Genomic DNA, 26,062 nt, shown 5'->3' with positions numbered 1-26,062 from the left:
AGGTTTACAGCTGTGGCTCCAGCAAACATCAGCTGATACTAGAAATTAATATTAAATATATTCTAACAGCAGCTTATTAAACTTAAACGTGCTGCTGTTGTTTAGCGCGACATCCGCTGGTTTCCTCTTTCTGGCGCAAAGTGGTCGATAAACAAACAAGAGAGAAAAGCCGATCAGCTGATCATTGATCAGTTTTCATGATTGAAGTAGCAACAGGAGAGAGAGGGGAGAGAATGAGAGAAGAAGAGGCAGCTGTGCAGCAAAGACACAGAATAACACCAGCTTTGTGTCTTTTTCATTGTAGCTGAATTACGGGACAAACTGTTCCTTTTCAGCTCAATAGGAATGCATATTTTCTCTGAATACCAGACGATTCTGTTTTTTACAGGACGGTTGGAAACTCTAATAATTAACCTTATGAACAAAATAAAGTTCAACATCAGTAACATCATAGCACCCACCCAGCTGTATAGAAACTCTGTCATGCTAGCTAGTATGCAGTACAAAAAAGTCAGCATAATGAAAATAAACTCCACCTAAACTTGGTTTATATCTGACCCAGAGAGACTGCAGGTCATAACTTCTTACCTGAAGTTCAGTTCACACTTGGACCGGCGACTCTCCTCTTGCCTCCCCTTTCCCTCCTCCACTACTTGTGGCTAATCTGTGGAAGCTCCACGATAGTCGTGTGGTGACTATCGCGGTAATCCCAGTAACGACTAACGCGTTCCTAATTTTGGCATAACAACTAGTTACCGTGCTCGTTACCACAATAATAACGTAGTTACTGTAACACATTACTTAATAATGGTTAGTCCCAACACTGGTTATATGTAGCCAGTTTTTTACAGTTTGCAAGACTTTTGGTTCAAAACTGACAAATTATGTATATTGTCATAGTTTTGAAGTGGCCAGTTTTTTTTTTAAACAATAAAAAAAAACAGAAAGAAAAATCCCTTAAAAGAGGAGCGTTTGTCGGAGTTTTTTTTTTTTTTTTTTCCCCCAACAAAAAGCTTTTAAGAAGATAAGATGTACGAGCAGTCCATGAAGGCAGCATCTAGCTGATTTGCTCAGCTGGCAGAAAAACTGAAAGTTTCTAGACTGAACCATCCCACAGTGACAGGCCACAGAGTTCTAGTCAGCACATTAATCTCATGTAGGAGGCTCTAACAACTGATCTGGTGGTCAGTCTCCATCGTAAGCGCCATAGTCACGCTGAGAGACCAAATGTCAAAGAGCAGGGAAACAGTAGAAACTACCAACACCTATTCACAGGTCAATTTTACACTCAAAGTCTCACAATCTGAAACTAAATCTAGTTTCTGTTCAGCATCCATCTTTGATCCTCAGCATAAATCAGTCTAGATCATAATTTTAGCTGATCTGTTCTCTGATAATCCAATGGAGAAGAAATTTTTCTACATCTGATAATCCCTTGAGATTATTTGGGGGGAAAAAAATAAAAATACTACATATGAACACACGTTAAAAAAAATAAATGAATTACACAGCAGTTTAAATCCAACATTTTGACTTTATTTAAAAATAACACATTTTTATTATTAACTTTTGAAGGCGTACACAAACAACTGGTGGCAAATATACATATATACAACTTCCTTTAAAAAGACAAAGAAAGTAAACTTTTAAACGACAGCAGATTACTTTGGCACTTTGTGATCCGTGTCAGAGGGCTAAATAAAATCTGACTCCGATAACGAGCCACAGAGATGGACAGAGTTTGACAGAAATGAAAACCTGAAATTTTTAAAAGGTGGACAAAAAAAGAAAAGAAAAGGGGGGCTTATGTTGAATTTTTGGGGAAACTCTGAAAATCTGATAAATTTAGCATCAAGTGTTGGAAAGTCCTGCTTGAACTAACCGAACTCACTTTCATGACAAAGATAGACGAGTTTGGCCTACATTCATGTTTTCTTTCACACACAGACATTATCAATCTGATCTTTGGCTCCTGAAATCACACTCATATGGTGAACAGAAATGATCCGCCTGCGTAATTTGAATCACTTCAAAAAGAAGAAGCGATGAGTGTGAAACGCTTCCTCAGTCCGATCACTCGCGGTAACCTGTTCAGCGGTGTAAACGCACAGGTAAAAGTTTAGCAGCATTACATTTCCCACAGTTCCTCACAGATGGCGTCCTTTCCTCGTGGGACTGAGGTTTGTCTCTTGGTTTTCTGCTCTTGTCGCATTCACCCACTCCTCCCACTTCACTCCCACTTGTAGAGCTTCAGCATTTTCTCCGTAAGCGATGCCAAAAAGTGCTCGCCGTTCACAGAAAACGGGCTGATGTCCAGCACCGGGAGGTCGGCCGGAAGCTTCTGGCGCAGACCGCCGCTGCTGGCGTCCCACACCTGAGGAGGAAAAGGAGAACGAGATGACAAATCAGACAGAAGGAAACATTTAAGCTTCAAGCTTAATATTCAAGAAAAAAATAAGAATATTAATACAATTTTAAAATCTAAAGACAACATCAGAACACCTTTGGCAAAGTCAAAACTGGAAACTGACTCATCAGAAATGATCATATATAAAGTTTAAAAAGAAACATTCAAGAAAAAAAATTATCTAAACTATCAAATAAGCAAGTCTCAGTAAGTGTGACTGTGAGTCATTAAGTAAATAATTAATTGTGTAAGTAGGTCAGTAACTAAATATGCAAGCACATAAGTAAAGTGTTAAGTGAGTGAGTGATTAGCTAAGGCCTCAGTGTCAGTCAGAGACGCTGTGGCAACCTCTGGCCTGTGGAGGTGAAATGGGATCTAAAGAAGGCGTTGCACCAAAAACCTCCTTTGTGATTTCTTTAGTTCTTAGCAGGTTGTTGTGAACACCCACAGTTTGCACACCTTTACCAAGCAATTAAAATAACTGTGCTCAAAATACGAGCACAATTAAAAAGAATTTGGGCTAATATTTCATAAAAATAAAATTTAAAAATTATTCAATCAAAAAAAAAAATCTGGGTTAAAAGAGAATCACTGATTTTCCTTAATTTTTAAGGAATATTTAACCCTTTAAGACCTACCATAGAACCAAGTCCGCCAGAGCTTATATTATATTTTTACATGCTGTGGAGCCATTTTTGGGAGCATTTCAAGTTGCTATACAATCATTACAGCCTAAATTTTAATAATATGTATGCATTAAGTGTATTACATAAATTGCAATAAAGTGCAATAAACTACAAAAAATTGAAAATCGTTTTTGCTTTTTTAACATATATTTCTAGTTAGAGAAATTTAAGAGGCTTAACCCTCAAAACTGTAAATACAAAAAAGTTGCACAAAATAGTTTCCTACCACAGGAAATTTATTTTAAGTGTCTTCATAGTTTTATTTTTGAAATACACCAATTTTTATATACTGCAGGAAAAACAAATATAAATATTATAATGCATATTTGCAAAAAAAACAGCATATGCATCAAAATAAACTATTTCCAGCAGTGCAATTTGAGTCCTAAGCATCCCAGAAACGACACAGAAAGTCATAAACTCAAACATAACTTTTAAAAACACCAGTGTAGGCTCACAAGGCCCTGATGGTAAAAAACAAAAAAAACAAAAACAAAACTACATTTCCGCGAAAATGACGTCACTTCCGGTTTCGGGCAGGTCATGGCGGACATGCAATAGTTCACGCTGACGTCTATTCTAACGTAGGAATACGTTCTTATGAACAGCTGATCCGATCAGCAAAGCATCTGGAATATTATGTTTTTGTTGCTGCAAGTGCTTTTTATGCAGTTTTTGCAAAGCTTTATGTGGAAGGAAATCGTGACCTAGGACAAGCTGATGGCATAAGATGCAAGTACAACTCCTCCGGTTTCATATGCAAAAAAAAAATGATTGCGCTAGCTTACGCGGTTGCAGAGCTACCAGGATTTAAAAATAGTTACGCAAAACGGAGCGTGCTGCTCCGACCGGCTTTAAAGGGTTAAAGAACATAAACTCTCGGACACTTGATGTTACTAAATATTACAAAATGTAATTGGGAATTGAATAATTATTACATTTAATAAATAAAACCATTTAATATATTTCTTTAATTTAATACATTTATTTATTTTAATACATCATTTAATACATGTAATTATTAAATTATATTTAAAATAATTGAAATTACACAAAAAAAACCAACAAAAATGATATGGTATTTATATTTATACATTTCAATTAATTTAGAATGCAAAAATAATTTAACGAAGCAAACCACAAATATTTTATATAAAACAAATATGAATAAAAAATACTAAATTCATTAAAATAAAAGCTGATCATTTATCAAAATATAAAATAATAATTTGCTCTTTCAAATAACAGACAAATGTAAAAGGACTGACCATAGTGGAGTTGGAGGCCTCGTCCCCGGCGCAGACCAGCGTCCCGCCTCCGTCCGGACTCCTGAAGACGGCGTTCTTGGTGAGCAGTTTGCAGGACGAGCCGGCATTGAACGTCTGCACCGGCTCGCAGGAACAGCTGGGCAGCTCACTCGACTCCTGCTGAGGGGTTCGAGTCAGCGCCATGAGGACACAGCGCAGAGACGGATTGGAGCGTCCTGCAGGACAGACGATGGTTACTCAAAAGGTGCCATGAGAGGGTGTAAAGTTTAGATCACGTGACACCGCCTCCATCTTTTACCTACATACGTGGTGTTCTATCAGGAACTGAGGGGTCAGGGTCTTACCGGGCCTATAGGTGACGAGACAGTGTCGACTCTCCGTCTCCACCTGGATGTCGGTGCAGCCAGAGGTCTCCAGGGGCAGGACGTGGGGCCTGTAGGTGGCCTCGTTCACCTGCTCCCAGAAACACCCGCCCTCCAGAGAGCCAGCAAGGAGCCCCCCACATGGGAACGAGCTGGACGCTGCCCTCGGGACGTAACACAGAGATGCCACCGGACATCTGGAAACATCACACACCCACAATTCAAAGTTTTTAAGTTGAGTGAATTTGTGAAACTGTGGTTTAATAAAACTTTTGGTCTTGCTCGCTCTGCCTTCGTATGTTTTTTGCGTACCTGGAGCGCAGCGGCACGAGCTCCTGCACGTGCGTGCTGGTGTCTCTCGTGTCGTAGATGAGCACAGAGCCGTTGCTCAGGCCGGCGTAGATGTAGTTACTGTTGTCCAAACACCAGCAGCAGCTCCACACTGGTTTACCCGCATTATAGGTCTGAACCACCGTGTTGGTCAGCAGGCTGGAACAAAACAACAACACATTAACTCACAGGCGCGCACGACTCAACCCTCTGTGAGGCTGGAGATGCTGACGTGCTCGTACCTGGTCAGTTTGATAGTGTTGTCCAATGCAGCAGACAGCAGCAGGCTGTCGTTCTGCCTGTTGAAGGACAGACCTCGGATCTGTTTGCTGTGGATGGGAACGTACTGACTCGCCCTCATGTTCACCACACTGACCTTCTTTACCCCGCACCCTGAATGGAGGAAAAGAGGAAAAAGGGGAAGTTGAGTGATTCAAAACACACACACACGCACACACACACACTAACTCGGGTGATCTATTAGTGGAACTTCTCTCATTATGTGTGCATGTCTAACGCGACTACATTTACACAACTAATGCGGGGTGAAACTGTTCTTCGTGTCTGGTGTGAGCGATAAAGAATCACACTTGTCAAGTGGAAAGAAGGATGTCTCACCGGGCACCAGCGTGGTGTGAGGCGACGGCTGAGAGGCCAGCAGGCAGCTCAAAGGTTCACAGTACGATAAAACCCTGCAGCCTCCGGCCTGAGACACCAGCACCGCTTTGGAGAAGCTGTACTGAGCTGACCTGGAGCCGTCCGCCCTCTGAGACAGGCTCAGGACATGGGAGGAGGACGAGGACGTGGAAGAAAAGAGGTTCCTGCTCGTCTCGGTTATGAGGGCTCTCAGCTCCTGTACGAGGGAGAGAAGGCAGATTATTAGCATCACATTCTTCACTAAACTAAAGCAGAGGGAGACTTGCGCACTTTGATTGTGTTTAAACAAAAACACATGAAATACCTGCAGCTCCTGCTGTGCTTGTCCGTATTTGTTGGTGACGACCTGCAGTTTGATTTTGTACTGAGCCGACTCCAGTTCAGCCTTCCTCCTCAGCGACTGCTCCTGCTCCAGAGACCTACAAACACGTTGTTGGGAATCAGTCATGGGACTAACAACCCACAGACTAAATCCACCTAACATGTCACTATATTGTTACTGATCCTGATCTACTGAAATCTAACAAGAACAGCACAAACAAGGACAGCTGAAGCTGGCTTTAGACAATTATTCATAATTTTTGCCATTTTGACAGCAGGCCTGTGAATGCAGACTGGGAAAAAGTGTGCAAGAAAAAACTGAAAGATTCATTCTTTTGCTTTGTCATCGTGACCTAAGTTTCATTTTCAGGCTTGTCAAACAGGCAACTGTGAGCTGGCTGCAGGTTCTGTGATCCGTCACTGTAATTAGATTTTTTTTAACATGATGGTAAAGCAACTTTTCTGCTGATGCCATTAAGAATCCAGTACACCCTCTGCACTGTTCGCTTTGCATGCCACCGCAACATCATCTTACAGTCGCTTGTTTATGCTAGCTGCTAACCTGCAGGTAGGCACTGCAGTGTTCTCCTGAACAACAGGTGTGGCCACTACAGCGCTGATACAGGAAGAGAAGAAGTCAAAATCCGAGTGTTTTCCACAAATTCTCATGTTTTTCAAACTGTTGCAACATCTCTCAATGAACAATCTGTGACTTAATCGAGAGGTGGTCTTACAGCCGAAGTGAAACCATAACAGTGACAGACGTGACATTGTGTTCAGCATCCCAGTTTTGTGGGGGTCGGGTGGAGGAATGACCCAATAAGATAATAACAATAATAATGTATACTTTATTGATCCCGTGGGGAAATTACTTTCTCTGCATTTGACCCAGTCACTCAGTGAAGCAGTGGGCAGCCACTAAGCAGGCGCCCGGGGAGCAGTGTGTAGGGATGGTACCGTGCTCAGGGGTACCTCAGAGTAGCTCAGTGGATTTGAACCCCCGACCTTCCGATCATGGGGCGACCACTCTACCTAGAGATCTTTTAGAGTCCCTGTTTGCAGATTACAGATTCTTTCATTTGATCTATCAGTGTCCAATGTAAGACATTATCCTTTTAAATATTAATACATATAGAATTTACTTGCACCTGCAGGTATGTTGTCAATTTCAAGTGATGATTCTTTAATGGTTTATCTTTCATTTCTTAAGCAAATATTTAACAGTTTATAAACAGAGTTCACTCAGGATTCGTCCCGCTGGAGGAGAGCAGCGTTCCTCGTTAGCACAGCTAAACGGATATGGTGCAGAGAGCAGAGAAGGCGATCACTCACTTCTTTAAGCTCTCTTGCTCCGTGTTGTCAAGCGCTCTCAGTTTTGGAGCATACAGGAGCACGATGTCGGAACGCTTTGCTTTCTTGTTGCACTAAAATCACAAAAAAAGAAAAGAAAAACAACCCCCAAATATATTTTAACCTTCAATCTTCCACCGGTGGTCGATGGGATTTTTCTTCCTTCTCACCTGCGGACATTTAGCAGAAGGGCTCTGAGCTTTCAGCCAGCGCTGGATACAGGTGTAACCGAAGAGGTGACCACACCGCAGAGCGGCGAGTCTGTGCTCGCCGGCCGTCGTCCACGCTTCGAAGCAGATGGTGCAGGTGTCACCTTCATTCTCGTCACTGGGAGACAGAACTGCTGAGGACACCTGGAAGCAGGGAGGATCAACAGTTAATGATCGTTTTTGTAAATATCCTAAAAAAACCAAAAACAAACAAACAAACTGGGGACAGCGTTTTATCAGTGAATGCGAGTTCTTTTTAGCCTGTCGATGTGTTTCAAAGGCTCAAAGTAAGGTTACACTGACTTGTTGCACCACCTTGTTGTGGAAAGTGGCATTACAGAAACGCATCAGCACCCATGTGAGGCTTGAGTTGATATATTTTCCACATAATGCATAAATAGTTTTGACATAAATTCTTGACATTATGTCTTCCTTTAATTAATTAATTATTAATATTTAAGCAGAAGTTGGATTTGTAAGACTTTACTGTTGTGGAAGGAAATTTAACACCAACTGCACACTTATCAAAGAACGCATCAGTGACTTGGTGTTGTACGGAGCTGGTCTTCTCCGAGGACAATTTCCAGTCAAGGAATACTGTACAAGACTACACTTGTTACAAAATGATGATGGTAAACATATTTTTCTTGTTTTGTTTTTGATGCAATAAAGAAACCCTGGTTTTTGTGGGTGCTAGAATGAAGACAGTGAGACCACTTTGGAAAACAGCTAAAAGACACAATTTAGCGTAATCCATCCGTGTCATGGTGGTTATAGGTCACTGCAGATGATAACTACAAGTTCACAGAGCTTGTGAACCCAATTAAGAGAGGATGAAGCGAGGGCTGGTACCCCATGGTCTGTGACCAGACCAGGCCCCTCCACCAACTGAGGACCAACTCACTCTGTGTGTGGTAAAGCCAAGCACACTTTAAGAAGACACCAAACATCACAGCAAACATAAGGAAAGCAACTTTTCTTCAGCAGTAACTGCATACTAATGCTGAGATTTTTCTTTTTTTACAACCAAAGAATTTTTTAATAAAGTTATCCTAAAAACAATTTTAAAATATATAAAAAAAATAGTTTTACATGTGTAAAAAGCACAAGAAAGCACAAAAGAAAAATGTCTGAAAGCTACCTGAACACCCTGGACTTGAGCTTCTGCCCTCTCGGCTTCTGCCGTGCCACTGGAGTCTGAACGGAGATAAAAATCATCGTGGACACTCATTGGTTACCTTCATGTATCATAAGCCCAGCTGCAGCTTTATGATAAAGCTTTAATCAGGGTGATTTCTTGAAATGGATTCAGCTGAAACTCACTGGTCGTAGCGGCTTCCTGTGGTTGAGCAGGTTGGACAGTGACGCTGAGGTCAGACCCAGCAGGTGGCACAGGGTCGATGGGCTCTGCAGCAGCAGCCGTGCTCTCTTCTTCACCCTCTGCCTCATCCTCAGACTCACTTATCTCAGTGGCGCTGCCCGACTCTGGCTCTGCTGTGCTGGCAGCCGGCGCTCGCAGCAGGAAGTCTGGAAAGCCTCTAGAAGGCGCTGCAGTCTGGCTCGGATAGTGCACTCTGAGGCCCTGCCTGCACCACAAACACAGGTTTATCACCTTGATGAAGCACACAAAGCACATGTGATGTTTCTTCTGTGCTGTCCAGCTTACCTGACTCTCCTTCGTATTGGCGGCGTAGATGTAGCCCCGCCCACCGCCCTCTGACTAAACGCCCAAGTGGCAGGAAGCCTTGGAGGAGTATAAGCTGCTGCCTGTCCCTCGGCGCTGCCATCATCATCATCGTCATCTACTTCAGTGCTGCTGCCAGAGTCGGACATGACGAGAGCAGCGTTGGCATTCTCAGCATCGCCTGCAGGAGCTGCAACGCCACCCTCTGGCTGCCCAATCCCCTGCAGCTCCACAGGAGAGTCTACCTCCATGGCCTCCATCTGCAGGGTAGCATTATGTGTATCAAAAAGCCAAAAAAACAAGACAGGAAACTACATTATTTTCTGTTCAGCAACTACATGCAGACTAATCATGGCTGATGTGTAAACTCGTCCAAACGGCTAAGTGTAGGGTAAACGGTATACAGTAGAAACTATATGAATTTGGCCAATGGTAGAGATTTTTACTGTATCGCTGTACCGCGATAGCTCATGTTGATGCGCCTGTTTTGGTTGAAAGCATCGCAGTGGCTGCAAGCTATCATGGAGCTTACAGGTGGGGTGGAGGAGGTGGTGCGCATAAAGAAGACCGGTGCAACGTTGGTCACATGGACCTGGTTTGGGTTTAAGCAGTCAGAGGTTGAGCAGAAAAATATCATTTGCAAATTATGCCGGGCGACAGTAATAGCGAAGAAAGGGAATACAAGTCATTTGTTTTATCACCTCAAAACTAAGCACGTTTTGGAATATGAGGAAAGCCAAAAACTGCGCCTTCCACAAACTTTCAGTTTTTCGATGTTCATGCCTTTTTAATTTCTCATTTATTAAAATTATAAATATATATTTTAACTCAAAAGTACAGTTTTTAAATTTAATGTTGCTGAAACAACAAAATAATTAAAAATAAATAAATCTATCTGATCGAGATAGATTTATCTCATCTTTGGAAAAGAGTTTATTACAGAGAAATGGCCCTTTCCAAAATAAAAGCTACACTATACGCTTCTTCTGGGCTATATTCTCAGCAGCATATTAAACATATCAGGTCCCCATAAGGAGAATCCTGTGCTAACGGCTGTCTAAATGACTCGGGTAAAGTTTGTAGCATGCGTGCTTGTTGTTTTTGTCTGCTTGTCTTTGCACTAGGATGCTGTCGGAGTAAATGTGCAGTCATATTCGTTGTGCTGTCAACGTTAATCTCGTTAAAATGACATTAACGCCATAACGCCGCAAAACTCCGTTAACGAGTTACCGCGGATCGCCACATGCATGGGGCTGGACGGCGTCAACACGTTAACAAGCAAACTGCGCTAATGTACTAGTTCCCACCAATTGAGCATTGCATGGCACATCCGACATACTGTTTTACTTTTGTCCATGACGTGCTTACCTTCAGGGTCATGCTTCACATAAAGACCAAGATAGTTCCAAAGGCCAGATCTGAATGAGGGTGGGGGAGGTTCAATTTCGGGTAGCATTGAGGCAGTTGCCATGTTGCAACGAGCTTAGCTTCTGTCTTGCTAGCTTGCGCTGCGCTCAGTGGATCTGCACTCGACAGTGCAGCCTAGGTGGAGTAGTCAAACGCAGATCCACTGAGCACTCAACAGAGACAGCATCATCAGAAGAAAAGTTGATAAAATAAATAAAAACTTTTGTATTGTTCGATACATATGCGTACCGAACCGAAAGCACTGTATCGAACGGTTCAATATCGATACGAGTATCGTTGCACCCCTAATATATATCAGCCCTAGTTTGCGCTGTGTGGCTCATTAAACCCACCGGCTTTAAACAATAATCCTTATTTCCCTTCTGCTATAGAAGTTTCCACTGGGTGATCCCTGCAAACTTTATTCTTTATAAAACCCTAAAAAGCCAAATTCCACAACAAAACCTTTCACATGTTTAATCTGACTCATCCCTGCACACTGGACAGTAAACAAGCAAATCTCTAGTGCCTCTCGTGCACCTGACCAGGTTGTCCATTGGAAACAGATCACAGCTCGGTTCTCCTCACCCTCAGGTACGTCCCGCTAGTCAAGAGGTACGGTGGCCCCTAGAGACAAAGCACGTACAAACTCCAAAACAAAGCGGAAGTGCTCCAGGACGCTAGGGGCAGTGTTGAGCTTCTCTCTGAGCAAAGCACAGTGACTGTTAGCTAACGTCAGATTTGACTCCACCATAAACCAAGTGTTCATAGTAATTAAAAACATATCAAACAAACAACAGTTTGCACATTACCTTTCTTATAAAGCGTGGTTGTTCTATTCTTGCAGGTGTTTTCTGCCGGTATCCAACTCCAAGCGTTTGCAACAAACTTGCACTTTATTTTACAAATCGAGCTCAACACTGTCCCTAGCGTTCTGGAGCACTTCCGTTGTGTTTTGGAGTTTGCACGTGCTTTTTGGAGTTTGTATGTGCTTTGTCTCTGGGGGCCACCTTAAAGAGGCACAGAAAAAGAAGGAAAGAATTAATAAAAAATAAAAAATAAAAACACAGAGGCTGCCTGCGATAACTTGGAATGAGGAGATCTCAACTACAGAGACTGTCAAGTTTTATCCAAACAAGGAAGGGGGGGGGTAACAAATGTCCTGCTTAAAACAAAGAATATAGCCTTCAGCAGGGAGAACGTATGAACAAGTCAAAGGGAAGTGAAAACAAATGCATGCCAACAGAAACTACAGAAAGAATATGGAGTGGAAGCAGCACATCATGAGTGAAGTCTGGAGTGGAGAGGCTACCCAGGAGTAGTGGTGTGAGCCAAACCAAATCTGTGAACCAATTCTGCTCTTTAACAGCTTAAAACCTGTGGCTGCAGCTCCCTCCTTCCCCACACTGAGCCTTCCTCCCATACACCTTCAACCCTCCCCCATTTTTGCCCCTCCTCACAGGCTCACTGTGTTTTCCGAATTTTACAACTCCTCCCCCCATCTGTCACCACACTGCTGACCAGATGCAGAGTCAGATGGGGCCAGTAGTCCTCAGAGCTTGCGCTACCCAGTTATGTGGTTCCATTGCATCTTTAGGACAAGCCCGAATATGGAAAAGGTCCCCATGCAGTGGAAGAGGTCACAGAGGTCACATACCTTGTGGCTTTGCCCAAGACAGACCTGTGGCACTATCAGCACAAATCAGCTCAGGTCCATGATCAGCCCGTTTATGACCCCCTTCAGCCAGTCTCTACCTGCTCAACTATCTCTACACCCACCTGGACAAGCTAACAAGCACAGTTCAAGAAAAAAAAAGTTTGTTTTTTTAAATAATATTTTTTAACTTCTCCAGTGACTTTAACACCATCTGTCCAACTCTACTAGGCGATAAGCTTAGATGAGGGAGGTGGACACATACAGTATGTGAGAGACAGTGTGGTCAGCAATAGAGCAGGGTGATATGGCCAAAAATATTTATCACGATATATATTTGAAAATTTGCGATAACGATATAACCGACGATATAATTGATGCGAGACAAAATACAACTCCACAACATTACTAGCGCAAAAAGACAACCTTCCATTTATTTTCACTTAAACAAGAAGCTGGTTTTTATGTACATTAAAGCTTTATAAAAATGTAACAGTGCAAATGCAAATTCCTTGCTGAAAGTTTAACCAAAAGGCATTTCCAGTAGAAATGGGCTGACATATCCTGAGCATAACCACGTATAATATGGTTATATGGTTAAAAAGAGGTGCTTTGCAACATTAAACTGCAGTGTGCAGTACGCATTTTTCGGACCATAAGGTGCACGGGATTATAAGGCACATTAAGCGAAACAAAGCAGTCAGATAAATCAAACTTTATTAAACTCATTCTTCTTGCTTCCTCCACTTCTGTACCCTTGATTCATTAATGTTGAATTCTCTGCAGCTGCTCTATTCCCATGTTGTTGCAGTATATTAATGACTAACCTCGTATTGTGGATGGATTATCTCAGTTGTTCTCCTGACTGAAGTTTGGTCCGTTTACAGCATCCTGCCATGCGATTGCATTTGTCTCTAACCATGAAGAACCTTCACGTTAACTTTTATAAGTGGAAAAGTGTTAGTGTTCGTCCTCCAGCTTCACTGTTTATGTTATGCTAACATAGCTGTGTCGCTAGCGATCACGTAGCACATCATTATATACCAGCTAGCCCAACTTCAGTAACCCTACAAACGTCACTGCTGTTTAGTTTCCTGTCTTCATTTATGTTGGAAGTGATAGCAGAGCTGTACGTTTGATTTTTTTCAGAAATCTCTCAGTCAGAACATGCAATATCATGCTTAGGTAACTAGCGAAACTAGCGAGCTAACTTCCGCTAGCTTCCTGCTAACTTCTAACTCCGTTAAATGTAATAACTTTTGTTTTCATGGATGCCTGGAAGTTAAACTTTATAGTTACACCTGGTAAAGCAGCAATGCTGATCGTTTTATTAAAGATGAAAGAATTTAGACAGTTTTTAACTCTAAGTGATGCTGCAGTGTTGTTTGACCTGAAGTATACGGAGTTTAGGACCCAGATTACTCCCAGATTTAAGAGCATCTTAGTCCGACAAATATGACAATAACAACAGCCGCTTGCATGTTCTGCAAAAAAATGTGCTTTGTTGTGTATCTGACGGACAAACACCAAACCAGTTCCACATCACGGAAGTTGCACCATTTTTACAAACCAATTCTGGTTCATCTGTTTCACTCAACAATCGGCCATGTGCGTATGAAAACAAAGGCACTGCGCATGCGCGTTTTACTCCCATTCTATCGCGATATTTCATTTTCCTATCGTTGCCTAACATTATACCGGTATTACCGTGAACGGTATAATATGGCCCAGCCCTAGTCAGCAACCCTGGTCCCTGCAGGGACCAGCGCCTCTCCACCACAGACTTCAGCTACTGCACAGAGACCTGCCACCTTCAGAAATTGTCTGATTATTCTGCAGCAGTGGGATGTAACAGAAAGAGTGATGAGGAAGACTACAAGACTGTGGTGGGAAACTTAGGTAACGCAAAAAGATCTATCTGCATCCTAACCTGGCAAAAACTTAAAGTCGGTTGTGGACATGAGGAGGATTGGAACAACGCGTTAGGTCTGATTTTAAAAGCATCACTAAGCTAAAATATGGATAACCTACAGTTAAAGCAGTCATTATCAACAAACAGCTGAAAAACCATTCCTGAAAAGTCTCTACCATGTCGTTCCAGCGGATACTCTTCGCTGCGCTCCCCGGGAGACGCAGGCGCCTTCTTCGGTTGAGCCCCGAACTAAAGCCCGAGGTCATAGAGGCCTCGGAGCAAGAAAACCGCCAACAGTCACTGCTATTCAAACTCCACTCAGCTTCACCTTGACTGTTACTTATCGGCACAAGAGCAACGTTTTACAATCTGGAGAGAACACCTGTTGTTTTCTGTGATTTCCGTTTTACCTCCAGATAACCACGGAGCTAAAGTTAGCTAGCATTGGAGTGGAGCGATTCAGTAAAAACGCTTTAATGTAAATTTACTCTTATGCTTAGTGCTTAAACATATTGGCGTATTACCAAAGGTAATGGTAACCATTGTACGTACACAAAAAAGAAAAGTAAACGTTAGTAGGCTCGTTATTAGCGCTGTTAGCCAGCTTGGCTGTGCTGTGCTCGGGTAGTCGTCGCGGCGCGGTTAGGATCGAACCCTACCTACCTGTGAGGGTTTAACAGCTGCCGATCCCGGTCTCAACTTCCACAGTAGTTAGCAACATGGCAGAAGCAAGTCGAAGAAGCAAATCTAGAGGGTCCAGCTGCTGTGTTGACGAGTTACTACTTCTTCTCACAGCGGTTAATGCAGTCAGGCAGACCCGCCTTCAGAGCTCGAATCTCCCGGCGCCAGTCCGCTCCGCCCGCTCCAGCCTGCCGCGACGTCACTGCCGAAGATCGTTTGTAAATAAGACGATTATCTTCCGGTCAACAGAGGATCGTCGATGTGTGATTTCAGAGTATCAAATTTTATCCTTCTGACCTGAAATTGTTTTCCAAATTTAAATGAAAATAGAAAATAAAAAAGCAAAAGATAACGAAACGCTGTATTATATTATTATGTGGAAAAATTTTGCATTTAAAAGTAGTAATAGGAAAGTTTCGGCTTCTTCACCTGCACACGTGCGTCAGCGTGTGGAATCAGCGATTCAGTGGTTATACTAATGTAGTAAGAAAAGCAAAATGAAAATATAAAACGAAGATCGTTTCTAACTTATTTATAAAAAATAATAAAGTATGGATTTGAACATTCCATGTTCAATGTTCAGAATGCTCAAAGTGGATGACTAAAGGCATTTCTCTCAGTCAGTCTCCTGCTGGTGTTCAGGAAAAAAAGCACCTAATACATAGTTTCACCTCTCATCCCAGAAGCTTCTTCAGTTCTAAGGTCAAATGGTGGAGAGAGACATGGACCCCCTGATGGTCTGTTTACCTAATCACATGAGCCAAGGTGTGAAAATGTGTGTAGGTCACAATCAGCCAAGGTTTTGGGGGAAACCTTCTGTGTGACCTAGATCCACCCGATCATGTGATTTCCTGAGGTCAAAAGGCTCAGAATGTGAGTGGCACCTGGGAAGGCATCTCAAAACTGGATTGTAGATGGCAGACAGTTGGTGTGGTAAACCACCATCTCTGTCCAAAGATTGTGTTCACAGTGGACATAGATGGCTTCTTTCACTCCTCTTTCATACCATCTGTCTTCTTTGTCCAAATAGGAGTCCCCAATCCCAGTCTACAAGGGCCAGTGTCCCTGCAGGTTTTAGATGTGTCCCACCACAGCTGATTTAAATGGATAAATTACCTTCTCAACATGTCTTGCAGTTCTCCAGAGGCCTGGTAATGAGCTAATCATGTGATTCAGGTGTATTGACCCAGGGTGAGAGCTAAAACCTGCAGGGACATCGGCCCTCGTGGACTGGGATTGGGGACCCCTGCTCTACAACGTGGTCTCTGCAGATAACCACACATCTTAAAACATCTTTATCTTATCTTATGTGTGTAATGAAACTGCATTAAAGGACTCCATTCAAAAGCTCTGCTCATCAAGGTCCTTAGTATTCATTGTTTTTGTCTGTTACATCGGTAAGACAAAGAATGTTTTCAACCCCCGTTATGTGAATCAAGCTGAACCTGTTGTTTACTACAAGCCACACCTCAGTGTGGGGGAAACCCTGGTCCCATTTTTCAGCAAGCAGCCCAGGTCTTTTATAAATATATTTATAAAAACATACTATAACTATAAACTTTAACAATACTCTTGAAAGGGTAGGGCAAAATGCAACTCCATAAAATCAGAACATAATGTCTTTGAAACACAGATGACAATAAGATAAACAATCATCTCGCTGTATTACTACAGTATCGGCAGCAGGGGAGTGTGTGAAGGAATATTTTCAAATATCTCGGTGACTCAAAAGCCCCGAGGCAACACAGGGTTTTAATTCTCATTTGTTTTTACATCAACAAGAAAAAGAATGTGAAGTTTTCACCCCTATTCTGTGAATTAGAGGAACCTCCCTGGATCCTTACAGTTTAAACAGATCTTTCAGGATGTAAGTCATGACTCAGAAGTCAAAAAACAAGGAGTGTGTATTTTTCATGTATCTTCCTTAATTTTCATGTCTTTCCGTAAAGGAAATCATGTCACACACCGAAAAACTTTTGGTCTTTGCAAACAATAGCCCATGTTAGAGAGTGTTCAAAGAGCCAGGAAAGTCATTTTTAAGTTGATGGTATGTGAAACAGAGTCAAATTGTCAAAAAACGGATTAAAAGCATACCACTACTCAGATTTTGAATAAATCCGTGACTTGTTTTGTTTTTGTCTTTTTGGTAGTTATGTTTGGTGCCCGGTACAGCTTTAATAAAAGTATCCATAAGAACATTTTATTCTGCATATGCATACAAATCATTTTTACCAGCCATGAGTAAAATTCATATTTATGTACAATTCAAAGAATCCATTATTAAATGAAACTACATATTCCTCATACACTCAAGTGATATAAAAGACTAGATAGATCTACATTTCTGAAAAGAAAAAAAAAAACATCAGGTTTCTGGAGATTCTCTGGAGGAGAAAAAAAAAAAAAGAAGTAATGTCTTCTGTACCAATGTCTGAGAGCCAGCGGATCTCGACTGGGTTGCCAAAACTCTGGACAAATAGCACTTAAAAAAGTCTGCGGTCCCTTGAATCTCCAGCCCCAGGAACCAACTTTTCAGCACCACGACGAGACAGACAGCCTGTTGCACACAGCAATTTTGGAGCTTATCAAACTCACCTCCGTTCTAAATGCAATTATCCAATGCACCACCAAGATATTTGCGTAAGGTGTAAAATGAAACATTCATGCCGTTCTCCACTTGAAAAATATTACTTTTTCATAGCTGACAAAAAGACTGGAATGGGTGTTTTTATACCTGCAGCACAGAAGATTCTGCATTTGGAGGGCTTCACTCCAGAGGAGTGGCAGAAGTCTACCTGTTTGAGTTAAAAGACACTGTCAATGTTGAACAAAGTCTTAGAAATTTGCAAGATAGTGTGACCACTGTGAAAGCGCATAAAGTACATAAAGTTGTAGATGACACATACAGACTGTGGTAGGAAAAGTAGAGTTCTCTAATGCAAGTTCATGCACTAACGGGTACGAGAACGCCTGAGGGGTGACTGGGGTGATACGCTTAAGTATCCTTCTTATTTCAAAGATTGAAACTGGTATCGAGCTAAAAATCTAAAAAGATCTTTATTAAATGCAAAACACTCAGGAGTGAACTAAATAAAAGTTTTAAACACGGCTTAAAATATCATTGCTGCTAAATATTTAGAAAGAGTGAGCATTAATAGACATGCTTACTGTTTGAAGGGACTGCAGGTGTCTTGGGTCAGAAAAACACATTACAAATCTTGTGTGCCTGAAGGCCCGGCTTTGACAAACTGCAGGACTGAGCAGCTCCGAGTACATCAACATCCGCGTGACATGAAAAAAAAACAAATAACTATTGCTTTTTGTCACTAAAAGTAATACTAAGTAGAGAGATACTCCCATACAGCTTATGACAAAATTTAATCCGAAGTGATTGATGGCCCTAATCACGACCTTTTGACCTCCCCCCTCCCCCCCGGAAGTGTGTAATGAGCGTGACGAATTGCATCCGGAGAAGGGGGGGTGAACCCCGGAAGCGCGCCATCTGTTGCTAAGCGTGTCGAATTGCATCCTGAGAAGGGAGGGGGGAAACCTCCGGAAGAGCGCCATCTGTTGTTGGGAAAAAAAAGTTTTTAGAGGGAGGGAGTGCAGCGGGGGAGGAGAATAAAAAAGCAGAGAGGTGGAGTCCGTCACAATTTCTAAGGCACAGACGCAAGATGGATTTCCTTCTGCAGCCCAGCAGCGTTCCTGTGTCCGATGAGATCTGCTCTCCCAAAGAAGAAGGCTTTGAATATGACATATTCAAATACAGCATATTTACTATGGAAGGCCTCGATCCGGACCTTATGACCCTACCGGAAATACTCCGGAAGTGTCTAGTCATTTTCAGACCTGATGCGTCATGTTCCCTAAGCATGAGGGGAGGGGGGGGGTACACAGTAAATTTCCCAGTGTTAAATCAGCAGTGTTAAAGTGTATTTACTCTAATAGAGTCATTATAACAACAGCTGGAGCAAAACGCCCCCCAGTGTGGGTGATGATTCCTGGAGTTAAAAGAGACAGTGTCAACGTTACTCTAGAAAGCTCCTCCCACCACAGACTGGTTTTCAAACCAAGAGGATTTTTCACGACGCCATTTTCTTCACATCAGTTGCAGGGTAAGTTGTTCATATTTACTTATTAAACCAACAATTCGACATTTTAAGCACAGGTAGCACGTTAAAATAAGGTTACATTCCTTTTGTCCATGTTTATTATATATTTCATTTTGTACCAGAAGCAAATGTGACACTATCTGTATGCTAATGTAAGGTTGTTAATTAGCTAAAAAGTTGACTGATATCAGTGTTGGACTGTAAGGCTTGTTATCAAAATTTATTTCAGTGTGTAGTGGTGATTGTGTTGTGTTCTAGCATGTTCGAAATTCCATTAAATGAAACCCTCCATGTGTTGGGATCTATATATTAACATTAGCTAGCTAACTAGCATTTTGGCTAACCTCAGTGCGCGGGCAATTCGCTAGTTAGCGTTAAATTTTAAATTACCTAACTCAAGCATTAACTAATTAAAATTGTACACTAAATGTTACATCTTTCTTTTTTTCTTTTTTTTGATACCTAGGTACCAGATATAGAGGTCGTTTTTAGTAAGGTTATTGTCTTATTTTAACTCGGCTGTCTTCAGCGATTTTACAGTTACAGGATTACAACCAGCAGGTGTTATAAGCTTGATAAAATATCCAAAATGTCCAGGATTCAGTTTTTAATGCATTTTTTTAGTAGTTTGAATTTAAGATGACAGCGTTTGTATTTATTGTGAGTTGATGGTATTGACAAAAGTTACCCTGCTGCTTTTTCCATTTTGGTTACCAGACTGTTCAGTATGTTAAACTAAAGATGAACAAAATACTGGCTCCCTAGTGCTAAGTTAGGTCAGACAAATGGTAAAAAGTAGTAGTTATTATTTTAGTTTTGTATTGAGGATTATATCTTGACACCTTGTTACACTGACATAAAAGTAACATACAGTGTAAGAAATCACATTGCAAGGCTGTTTATGGGACTGTTTTAATATTCACATTTTCTGTTTACTGTAGTTCAATGAAGAGCACTGACTATAAGAAATTACTGTCTACAGGAAGCATGCTGCTTAAAGCAAAACTCGGAGGTGTGCAGAAATTTGTTAGAGTATCTGAGCCAAGCCTTAAGGAGTTTTTGATTGCCGGTAAGAAACCAACATTGTATTAAAAAGGTGTACAAGAGGCTTTAAGTTCATTTTGTTATTTAGTCTCTTCAAACTGCATTTTATGATTAATTGAAAATGATCTGTGTTTTGGAAGCATCTTAGTTATGAATGTATATTTAGTGGGGGGAAAAACTGCATAATGTGAGTGTCACTCCTTTTAATCTACCACTTATCAAGCATGTTAGAGGCGCTTAATAATTTAGGCTTTGTTTATCTGACTCATTTTTGAAAGAGTATCTTGAAATGATCTTCATTTTAAGCTACAAAACATTAAATGTCATGTCTTTTTGTTTACACAAACTTGTGTGCTTGTTTCCAGCATTTGCAAAGTTTGGTGCGCCAGCCGTAACAGAAGGAGTGAAAGTTTTTGATAGTTCAGGGACTGAGTTGGATGAGGATGTTTTTGAGGATATAGTAACAGATCCCTCAACCGGGGTACTAACCATCAAATATGAAACAGGTTTGTTTGAGTGATTTGTGTTTCATTGGATGTCTTTTTTTTTTTTTTTTTTGGTGTCATTATTACATTGTTTAATCAAAGAGTGTATAAAATGAGTCTATGGAGGGACCATGTAAACTGATTTGTTTTGCTCCTATTTTTAAGGTCTGGAAACATCTGTTGCAGAAGTGTCTGTGGTGGTTATATCAACATGTAGAATGTTTTTATTGTGTTTTCCAGTTGGTGGAATCCATTCTCACAAGCAAACCTGGTGGAGAACGTATAATAAATGAGTACAATTGGACCAAGTCCCTGGTGGATGAAACCAGAAGAAAAATGGTCAACATACTGGTAGCTGACATGACAGAAAAAAATGGGTAATTTATTTCTGGCCCTGTGATTTTTACTATCATTTTCAAATTATTTTAAATCTCTATTAATTCCAGCGAAGCTGACTAGTTCTTTTCCTTTTGATCTTGCAGTACATCACCACCACGGCAGGTAAAAGAAATGTATGCCAGAGGAATTGTAACCTTCTTCCCTTACCTCAGTGACCTGTACTCAAAAAATGGCTATGTAAGTAGCTAACAGCAATAACTGATACAACTAAAATCAAAATTTTAAATCCTGCCAAAATGTATGTCCTTATCAACTGTTCATGGTCACATAACTTACTGATAAATTAATAAACAAAATGTCTGTATATGTCACTCTCCAAGGAACATTATTATGATGGCGAGAGTGGCACTGGGTACTTGGCCTGGAGGATTAAAACCATACAGAGATGCACTGCTAAAGAGAGGCGATTAACATCTGGAGGTAACACTTATAATTCAGTGGAAACGTATAATACAGTTCCAAATTGTGGTTCTGTATTAATAATGGTTATCAAATGTTATTATTAGTTTTGATAAAGTTGTATTTCATATTGTCTAGCACCAGGAGATGGATCATCGGGTGAAGACCAGTGTGGTGGACCAACTGTCAGACGAGAGTTGCAGTTTGTTACAGAGAACGTGCTGAGTGAGGATGAGTGCAAGGAAGCAATCTCTCTGATGAAACATTCAGCTGATGAAGACACAGTCAAGAAGAAGATGAAGTTGACATTTGTTTATCGACACAACATGGTCCTTGACCCCCTGCTGTCAAGCAACATACTGTCTGTGTTTCCACGTTTCAAAGATATCAAAGGCTTGGTGAATATTTTTCATTACGTTGACAATGTAAACACATTTTATTTTTTGCAGATAGCAGATATAATTCTCTGTTCTCTATCCCTGTTACAGATCGAACAGGATTTTGTACTGATGTTTGGTGAGGATGTATCAGGCAGGTTGCTGGAGAGGTGGCCAACAACATTCAAAAGAAAGATTATCCAACAAGGCAGAAAGCTTCCTTCTACCAGTGACCTGGAAGAACTCTTGCTGGCAGCTGACTCTCCTGAGGATGCCACTGAAGTTAATGCTGACATTGGTGAGCTGTTATTTCTTTAATTAGAACATTCACAGGATATATAATGTTTGTCACAGAACAGCTGTCCTTTTGTATTTTGGGTCTACTCAAACATTTTGTCAATGCAGATGCATTGAAATTTGTTATTGATGAGGATGATTCAACTTTATTATAAAACCAATTTTTTTTTTTTCAGGCTGGGACAGTGACCTCTCAGCGATTCTATTGCTATTACATTTGATTCCACCATCTGGTCAGGGTCGGAAGAGACCAGGAAAGGTGTCAGCTTCTCAAGCAGAAAGGCATCTTGTGGTCTTCAAGAAGGTTTGTTTCTTTTCTATTTTTATGGTATGAATTACCAGTTTAAGAAACACTTGATTCTTATTGCCTGTCTGTATTTGTCTTTTCAGACTGGAACAAATATCCAAGAGCACCTTGATGCCATCACTACCAGCACTCAACCCTACCTCCTGGCTGTTGGGGTGAAAAAGCATGACATCCACCAGTTCTTCATTATTCTTGACAAGAATGCCATACCATGCAAGTCTACCTCTTCACTTGGTGCTTTTGATGAACTGTTTAAAGCACATTTTGTGTTTGGCACATCTTACAACACCATGCTTCACAACATGTACACATTCATCCAAACCACTGTGTACAATATAGATGTTGGCAAAATCAAAGAAAGTCCCAGAGTTGCTGAAATAAGGACAAGGTTGCTTCGTTAGGGCTTGAAGGTTAATTCTCCATCATGAAGTGTTTTGTCTGTCAGGCTGAGTTTACTGGTTCAAACATGCTTGTTAGGCATTTACGGTTAGTCCATGGTTACTTACCCGTAAGAAATCTTCGCCTTAAATGTGCCCAGCGTGACTGTGGCTGTGTGTTTGGCACTTTTTCAGGTTTTAGAAAACATTTAAATACCAAACACCTTAACTATTTCGACCAACAGGCTGACACTGATGTTAATTTACAGCCTGATGTGGCAATTAAAGAAGTTATCACTACAGGGCAGGTGGTGTCAACTAATGTAGAAGAAACACCCACAACATCTGAAATGTTGAAAAGTTCAAATAAGAGCACTTTGGATATGTGTGCCTCTACTGTTGCACAGCTCAGGGCAGCTGGATTAAGCCAATCTACTGTGAATAGTTTTGTCTCCTCAATGGAGGAAGTGTTTTTTGAGATTCATACTCAGGCTAAAGATGCAGCTTTACAGAGCTTACCTTCACAGGACACTTCAAGTAAAAAGAAATTAGAGCAGTCATTCAAAAACTTTGAAAACCCATTCACACTGTTAAATTCAGAAGCTAAACGAAATAGGCACTTTAAACAAAAATGGGCAACTGTTGAACCTGTTGAAATGGTGCTTGGCACAAGATTTGACAGTAGAAGAAACAAGATCACAGGGACTTTTGATCAAGTCATTGTAACCGATAGGTTTGCATATGTTCCTATTTTGGAAACACTGAAAACTATCTTTCAAAACCACCATGTTGTCGACATGTTCAAGTCGAGGAATATGTCCAGAGAAGGTGTGTATGCAGACTTAATCGATGCTGCCTATGTTAAAAGATGTCCCCTATTTTCTGCAGAAAAAGATGCCTTACAAATTCAACTGTTTTATGATGACTTTGAAACTGCAAATCCCCTGGGCTCTAAAAAGGGTGTACATAAATTAGGTGCAATATACTTTACACTAAGGAATTTTCCTCCAATCTTTAATTCGTTGTTGGTCAATATTCATTTGTGTGCTCTTTTTCATGCACAAGACTCAAAGCGTTATGGCTTTAATTCAATCCTTGAGCCACTTGTCAATGATCTGAAAGTTCTTGAGACAGAGGGACTGAAACTTCCCATGTTTAAACACTTGGTTCATGGCACTGTAATCCAGGTCACTGGGGACAATCTTGGCTTGCATAGTCTGTTTGGGTTCGTGGTGTCATTTGCAGCTCGATATTGTTGTCGTTTTTGTCTGCTTGAGAAGGATTGTTTTCAAAGTGTGTTCTGTGAAGATGATTCTGGTGTTGCACTAAGAACTCTTGATATGCATAAGCAGCACTGTGAAAGTGTACAAAGAGATCCTACGCTACCTCATGTATGTGGTGTGAAACGCACTTGTCTCTTGAATTCACTTAAATATTTCAACACAGCCAACAATTTTTCTGTAGATATCATGCATGACATTTTGGAGGGAGTTGCTCAGTTAGAGGTGAAACTTGTGCTGCAGTACATTCAGGAGAACTTCCTAAGTGCTGAACAACTTGCTGGTAGAATACATGCCTTTGACTATGGCTTCAATCAGCAGCGAAATCGCCCACCAAGGGTAAAGTTGTTTGATGGCAGTAATGATTTAGGACTAAATGCAATTCAATCTTGGTGCTTATTGCGTAATGTACCTTTGATGTTTGGCGATTTGGTACAGGTGGGTGATAGCTACTGGCATCTTCTACTTCTGCTTCTACAAATTGTCAATATTGTGTTTTCACCAGTGCTGTCAGAAGGTATGACCATCTACCTCAAACATTTAATTATTGATCATCATCAGCTCTTTAAGCAGTTATTTCCTACACTCAGTCTCCTACCAAAGCATCACTTCATGATACATTACCCTCGCAGTATACGAAATATTGGCCCAATTCTGCACATGTGGTGCATGCGTTACGAAGCCAAACATAACTTCTTTAAGAAGCAATTAAAAAGCTTTAAAAACATTACAATGACATTGGCCAAGAAACACCAAAGTTGTATGGCCATGTATTGGGAGTCTTTTAGCCTCGAAAGATTAGCTTTAGGACCAGGAAAGATGGTGACACTTGGAGAGCTGAAAGAAGGTCCAGAAATTGCTTTAAAATTTGGAGCTGCGTTGTCTACCAGTGTTTTTTCAGCTAAGTGGATAAAACATCATGGTACAGAGTACCGCCCTGACTTTATCATCTGTACAGAGGTAGTGTCTGAGATTCCAGTGTTTTATAAGATCAAAAGTATTGTTGTGAAAGATGACATTGCATTGCTCTGTGGAAAACTGATGGAAACCCTGTGTTTTGATGACCATTATCATGCATTTAAGGTCAGAATGCACCCCAATATGGTGCTGAAGGTGTTGAACATAAAAGAGCTGTGTTACTTCAAACCATTTGATCTTCAAATGAAGTATGGCACTTCTGATTCCTCCCTGTATGTGGTTCCATATTGTCATTTTATGCCGAACTAAATTCATTGTTTTAAAGTGTTTTATGACTGTTTTTGTGTGTGTAGTGTTTTATGTACACTACATGAGATGTTTTAATATTTTGAGCCTGACATCAAAATAAAGCCGTTAAACGTATTATCTAGTTGTGGTTTTTGCTTACTTGTTTTATATTTTAAAGCATTATTAGAAACCAGGTTTTCATGCTGGAAGAGGAAGAGTTTTAGTAACACTACTTGGTGTAAAATTAATTTAAAATTTTACTCTATGAGAGCTAATTTTTCACAAGAAAAAGTGTATGAATAACACAGTATAGAGTAACATCAACTCTCATCAGAGTTATTTGAACCCCCAGTGTTAACTTGAAATAACTCAATTCAGTGTTAGAAATCAGTGGAATTTTACTCAAATAGAGTTAATTTATCACTATGTTAGAGTAAATAATATGACACTACTAGTAGTGTTAGGTTCATTTAACACTCTGCGGTGTTACTCAGTGTTAAATTTTTACTCTATTTAGAGTTAATTTTACTCTAAAATTTTAACACTATAGAAAGAGTTGATTTAACACCAATTCCGAATGGGACCAAATAGACTCGGGACCAGTGTTAAATTTAACTCTTTAAGTGTTATTTTAACACTCCGATTTTTACTGTGTATGGTTCCTGAAGCACAGCGGTGATGCAGCAGATGATTCTGTGATGTATAGAGAGACAGAGCGGCAGTTAGTTTTCCGCAAACTCATAGTTTGAATTCTGTTTCGATATTATGACAATTTTCTCTGTTTTTTACAATAGCGGGTGTAATTTTACTTTCTTAAGCTGCACCGGCGTTTGTAATGGGAATAAAGACTG

At 40.8% G+C, this 26,062-nt stretch overlaps 2 protein-coding genes across 4 annotated transcripts; one reads left to right on the top strand and one right to left on the bottom strand.

The window, feature by feature from the left end:
* Nucleotides 1-1,580: 1,580 nt before the first annotated feature.
* On the bottom strand, nt 1,581-15,075 carry rfwd3 (ring finger and WD repeat domain 3). Its single transcript, XM_085358782.1, has 13 exons — nt 14,911-15,075; nt 9,257-9,534; nt 8,914-9,176; nt 8,732-8,787; nt 7,552-7,734; nt 7,364-7,455; nt 6,015-6,129; nt 5,672-5,906; nt 5,296-5,446; nt 5,036-5,212; nt 4,706-4,920; nt 4,362-4,576; nt 1,581-2,374 (listed from the first exon to the last, which is right to left on the bottom strand). The coding sequence occupies exons 2-13, from the start codon at nt 9,532-9,534 to the stop codon at nt 2,231-2,233; spliced, it is 2,124 nt and encodes a 707-aa protein (XP_085214908.1). The 5' UTR covers nt 14,911-15,075; the 3' UTR covers nt 1,581-2,230.
* A 5,789-nt stretch (nt 15,076-20,864) lies between these two features.
* Nucleotides 20,865-22,749, top strand: LOC146629652 (uncharacterized). 3 transcript variants are annotated; one of them, XM_085358781.1, is made up of 7 exons: nt 20,865-20,946; nt 21,052-21,145; nt 21,289-21,388; nt 21,533-21,765; nt 21,856-22,042; nt 22,218-22,345; nt 22,432-22,749. In XM_085358781.1, the coding sequence occupies exons 1-7, from the start codon at nt 20,906-20,908 to the stop codon at nt 22,747-22,749; spliced, it is 1,101 nt and encodes a 366-aa protein (XP_085214907.1). In that variant the 5' UTR covers nt 20,865-20,905. The 3 variants fall into 3 exon arrangements, with proteins under 3 accessions (XP_085214907.1, XP_085214906.1, XP_085214905.1); XM_085358780.1 differs by having other exon boundaries at nt 21,515-21,765; XM_085358779.1 differs by having other exon boundaries at nt 20,890-20,946; nt 21,506-21,765.
* The last annotated feature ends 3,313 nt before the right edge of the window (nt 22,750-26,062 follow it).

Source organism: Diplotaxodon limnothrissa, linkage group LG7 (genome assembly GCF_057381915.1).
Source record: "Diplotaxodon limnothrissa isolate DT_005_m linkage group LG7, D_limnothrissa_male_GT1.1, whole genome shotgun sequence".
NCBI lineage: Eukaryota > Metazoa > Chordata > Actinopteri > Cichliformes > Cichlidae > Diplotaxodon > Diplotaxodon limnothrissa.
This window is presented reverse-complemented; position numbering and strand designations above follow the sequence as displayed.

What these genes read in the sequence shown, in the direction of transcription:
- LOC146629652 (XM_085358779.1), top strand. Translation starts at nt 20,906, where the DNA reads ATGGTCAACATACTGGTAGCTGACATGACAGAAAAAAATGG. An exon ending in GACATGACAGAAAAAAATGG is followed by an intron (nt 20,947 to 21,051) that starts GTAATTTATTTC and finishes TTGATCTTGCAG; the next exon opens with TACATCACCACCACGGCAGG. An exon ending in ATCTTGTGGTCTTCAAGAAG is followed by an intron (nt 22,346 to 22,431) that starts GTTTGTTTCTTT and finishes TTGTCTTTTCAG; the next exon opens with ACTGGAACAAATATCCAAGA.
- rfwd3 (XM_085358782.1), bottom strand. Translation starts at nt 9,534, where the DNA reads ATGGAGGCCATGGAGGTAGACTCTCCTGTGGAGCTGCAGGGGATTGGG. An exon ending in GAGCAAGAGAGCTTAAAGAA is followed by an intron (nt 6,130 to 7,363) that starts GTGAGTGATCGC and finishes ACGTGTTTGTAG; the next exon opens with GTCTCTGGAGCAGGAGCAGT. An exon ending in TCACACCACGCTGGTGCCCG is followed by an intron (nt 5,447 to 5,671) that starts GTGAGACATCCT and finishes TCCTCCATTCAG; the next exon opens with GGTGCGGGGTAAAGAAGGTC.